Source organism: Haliaeetus leucocephalus, unplaced genomic scaffold (assembly GCF_000737465.1).
Source record: "Haliaeetus leucocephalus isolate CR32 unplaced genomic scaffold, Haliaeetus_leucocephalus-4.0 Scaffold338, whole genome shotgun sequence".
Taxonomy (NCBI): Eukaryota; Metazoa; Chordata; class Aves; order Accipitriformes; family Accipitridae; genus Haliaeetus; species Haliaeetus leucocephalus.
The window spans coordinates 20984-25245 of record NW_010972774.1 but is presented as its reverse complement, the minus strand read 5'-3'; the positions used below and the strand labels follow the sequence as shown (position 1 = coordinate 25245).

At 65.1% G+C, this 4262-nt stretch overlaps 2 protein-coding genes across 2 annotated transcripts in view; one reads left to right on the top strand and one right to left on the bottom strand.

Annotated features, from left to right (window-relative positions):
* LOC104834329 (keratin, type I cytoskeletal 18-like) overlaps positions 1 to 316 on the bottom strand; it is a 10463-nt gene extending 10147 nt beyond the window's left edge. The window contains exon 1 of the mRNA XM_010571519.1: positions 278 to 316. Within this exon, the coding sequence (XP_010569821.1) occupies positions 278 to 316 (39 nt within the window). The remainder of the gene's footprint in view (positions 1 to 277) is intronic.
* Positions 315 to 4262, top strand: part of KRT8 (keratin 8) — a 5219-nt gene continuing 1271 nt past the window's right edge. The window contains exons 1-6 of the mRNA XM_010571518.1: positions 315 to 647; positions 2081 to 2289; positions 3008 to 3068; positions 3192 to 3287; positions 3371 to 3535; positions 3908 to 4033. Coding sequence (XP_010569820.1) covers positions 315 to 647; positions 2081 to 2289; positions 3008 to 3068; positions 3192 to 3287; positions 3371 to 3535; positions 3908 to 4033 — 990 coding nt within the window. The remainder of the gene's footprint in view (positions 648 to 2080; positions 2290 to 3007; positions 3069 to 3191; positions 3288 to 3370; positions 3536 to 3907; positions 4034 to 4262) is intronic.

The following is a 4262-nucleotide window of genomic DNA, read 5'->3' as shown; positions in this document are numbered from 1 at the left end:
AGCTGCTCACCCCACCCCGGATCCGGCCTCCCGTAACCTGTCCTGCCCGTCCTGCCTGTCCTGCCACCACCCTCCTGCCTGCCCGGCAACCCTGCCCGCTTCCAGCCTCCTTCCAGCCTCCTTCCAACCTCCTTCCAGCCTCCTTCCAGCCTCCTTCCAACCCTCTTCCAACCTCCTTCCAACCCTCCTCGCAACTCCCTTGCCCATCTTGCAACCCCCTTGCCCGTCTCGCGACTCCCTCGCGCCCTTCTTCCAAATTTCTCGCCCGTCTCCCAACCTTCTCGCCCGTCTCGTGACCCTCCTGCCCGCTCACCATGTCCGTCACCATCACCAGGAAGACGGTGAGAAGCAGCTCGGTGGTACCCGGCCGTTCTTTCAGCTCCCACTCCTACACCGCCGGCCCCGGCGTGAGGATGAGTACGGCTTCAGCCTTCGGGGGTTACGGTGGGAGCCGTTACGGAACCGGGCTGTACCGGGGTCCGGCCGTCGTGCCTGGGACGGGGGGTGGCATCACGGCCGTCAGCATCAACCAGAGCCTCCTGACGCCCCTCAACCTGGAGATCGACCCCAGCATCCAGCGGGTGCGCAAGGAGGAGAAGGAGCAGATCAAGACCCTCAACAACAAATTCGCCTCCTTCATCGACAAGGTGGGGCTGGGCTGGGGGGAGACCCCGCAGGGAGAGGGATGGGACCCCCCCTTGGGGACCTCCGGGGTCCCTCGGGGACATCTTCACCCGGTCAGGCACACCCTGAGCCCCTCAGGGACTTTGAGACCCCCTCGGGGACCTCCTGGCCCCTTCAGGTCCATCCTGAGCCCCTTGGGGACACTGAGACCCCCTTGGGGACCTCCTGAGCCCCTTGGGGACCTCCTGGCCCCATCAGGCACACCCTGAGCCCCTTGGGGACACTGAGACCCCCTTGGGGACCTCCTGACCCCCTGGGGGACCTCCTGGCCCCTTCAGGTCCATCCTGACCCCCTTGGGGACATCCTGGCTCTCTTGGCGACATCCAGACATCCTTGGGGACACCCTGACCCCTTTGGTCACATTTTGGACCCCCTTGGGGACCTCCTGGCCCCTTTGGGGACATCCAGACCCCCTTGGGGACACCCTGGCCCCTTCGGGCATGTTTTGTCCCCCTTGGGGACCTCCTGCCACCCTTGGGACCCCCATCGCCCCCCTCAGGGACCCTCTGACCCCCTTTGGGCCCATTTCCCCCCCCCCTTTGGGACCTCCTGGCCCCCCCTGGGGACACGCAGCTGGCTGTGGGGACACCCTGGTCCCCTCCCACTGCTGGGGACATGGCGGCCGAGCCTGCGGGCAGGGAGCGGCGTCGGAGCAGGAGCTGGGATGGGACGGGTTGGGGGGGGAGCGTTGCCTGCCCCCCTCCCAGGTGCAATGGGGGCACCCCCAGTCCCACCGGCACCCAGCACCTTCCTCTCCGGCACCCGCTTCCGGATGCTCCGCTGGGGTTGGGTTCCTCGCCCCATCGTGGGCTGGGGGGGGACAAGGGGGTTCCCCTGGGGGCAACCCCAGATTGCACCCGGCACCCCAGGTTTACACCCCAGACCTGGCGACCCCAGACTCGCACCCCAGATTGCACCTGGGACCCCAGGTTTGCACCCCAGACCCGGCCACCCCAGACTTATACCCCAGGACCCCACAAGCACCCCAGACCCAGTTTGTACCCCAGGACTCCAGAATTGCCCCCCCAAGACCCCCTGGCTTGCACCTGGGACCCCAAATTTGCACCCAGGACCCCAGGTCTGTCCCCTGCCACCCCTTTCCCTCTCTGCCCCTTGCAAACCAGCACCTGGGACCCCCAGCCTCGCACCCAGGACCCTCAGCCTTGCGCCCCAGATCCAGCTTGCACCCAGGACCCCAAATTTGCACCCAGGACCCCAAATTTGCACTCAGGACCCCAGGTCTTCCCCCTGCCACCCCTTTCCCCCTCTGCCCCTTGCAAACCAGCCCCGAGCACCCACGTCCACGACCCACCTCGTGCAGCGGAACCCGTCCCCAGGGTGGGATTCGTGGGGTCTGGGGGGGGTGACGCTGACTGCCCCCCCTTTCCTCCCCAGGTCCGGTTCTTGGAGCAGCAAAACAAGATGCTGGAGACCAAGTGGAGCCTCCTGCAGAACCAGAAGACCACCCGCAGCAACATGAGCGGGCTTTTCGAGGCGTACATCGCCAGCCTGCGCCGCCAGCTCGAGGGACTGGGCCAGGAGCGCCTGCGCCTGGAAGCCGAACTGGGCAACATGCAGGGGCTGGTGGAGGAGTTTAAGAACAAGTCAGTTCTTAAACTTCTTGGGGTGTCGTGTGCGGTGGGGGGCGGTTGGGGATGCGGCACGGGCCCCCTCGGTGGCGGCGTCTTCGCCTTGGGGTGCAGCGTTCCACCGTGTCGCTGAGGTGTTAGGGATGCTGGGATGGGGCTGGAGCATCCCCTCCGGCTGTCATCGGGGCGGCTTTGGGCGGGGAAGGTGGTTCTTCCACTGCGAGAGGCATTCGGGTGGATGGGACCCCCTGTCCCTGCATCCCTGTGTCCCTGTGTCCCCGCATCCCAGTCTTCCATGTCCCCGCATCCCTATATCCCCCACATCCCTATATCCCCTGTATCCCCATACCCCCAAGTCCCTGTATCCCCATATCCCTGTATCCCCCATATCCCCATGTCCCTGTATCCCCAAGTCCCTGTATCCCCATATCCCTGTATCCCCATATCCCCGTATCCCCCATATCCCCGTATCCCCCATATCCCCATGTCCCTGTATCCCCATGTCCCTGTATCCCCCATATCCCCATGTCCCTGTATCCCCAAGTCCCTGTATCCCCATATCACCATATCCCTACATCCCTGCATCCCTGTGTCCCCCATATCCCCCACGTCCCCTCATCCCTATATCCCCCGTATCCCTGTGTCCCCATATCCCCATGTCCCCATATCCCTGTATCCCCTGTATCGCTGTCCCCCTCCATCCCCAGCTCCAAGCCCTCCCCTCTTCCCCAAGGTACGAAGAAGAGATCAACCACCGCACTGAGAAGGAAAATGAGTTTGTGCTGCTCAAAAAGGTGAGTGGGGGGCCCCAGGTCTGGTAGGGGCCAGGCAGCCGGGGGGGGGGGGGGGGCTGACGGGGCCAGGGACAGACTGACGGGGACGGGGACGGCCTGACGGGCTGCCTGCTCTGCCCCCAGGACGTGGACGAAGCCTACATGAACAAGGTGGAGCTGGAGTCACGGCTGGAGAGCTTGACCGATGAAATCAATTTCTTGAGGCAGCTTTATGATGAGGTACGGGGTCACCTCCCTTGGAGGGGGGCCACACGTGCACCAAGTTGCCCATGCTCAGCCCGGACGCCGTTCCTTGCCTGCAGGAGCTCCGGGAGCTGCAGTCTCAGATCTCCGACACCTCCGTCGTCCTCTCCATGGACAACAACCGCAGCCTGGACCTGGACGGGATCATCGCCGAGGTGAAGGCGCAGTACGAGGACATTGCCAACCGCAGCCGCGCCGAGGCCGAGAGCATGTACCAGATCAAGGTGAGCCGGACCACCAGCCCCGGGATGCGGGATGCTCCAACCTGGCCCCCCTGTGCTGCTGGTGCTCCCCGCTCCTCCCTGATCTGGGATGAAGGAAGCGCAGGCTCCTTCCTCCTCCTCCCTGTGGCTTCACCCTGCAACCCAGCCGGGCAAACACCCTCCCTGCCCCGGAGCAGGCGGCTGCTGCGTGGGAGAGATCCCGGCTCCAAACCCAACCGGAGCCGCCACAGCCCAGCCTGGAGCATCCCTCCTGGCGTGGGCACGTCCCGGCTCTTTTCTCCCCAATTTTAGGGGTGCTGGGGGAAGGAGGGGGGGGGGTCTGGGGGGGGGGGGGGCACCCCATCTCCATCCTGCCCGCTCCGGTCTCTGCAGTACGAGGAGTTGAAGACGACAGCCGGGAAACACGGCGACGACCTGCGCAACACCCGCAGCGAGATCAACGAGCTCAACAGGCTGATCCAGAGGATCCAGGCGGAAATCGAGGCGCTCAAGAACCAGGTCTGGGAATGGCCCCTGGGGTGGGAAAGTGGGGAGACGCTGCCCGCTCCTCCCACTGTCACCCTCCCCTACCAGCACCCCCATGGCCCCTCGAGCCCCCCCCCAGCTACCTGCAGAATCCTGCTGACCCTACCCATGGGAACCCCAAATCGGAGGAGGGATCGATATCCCAGAGATGCTGGGGGGGGGGTGTCATAGCCTGGGGGATGCTGGGGGGCATGGGGGATGC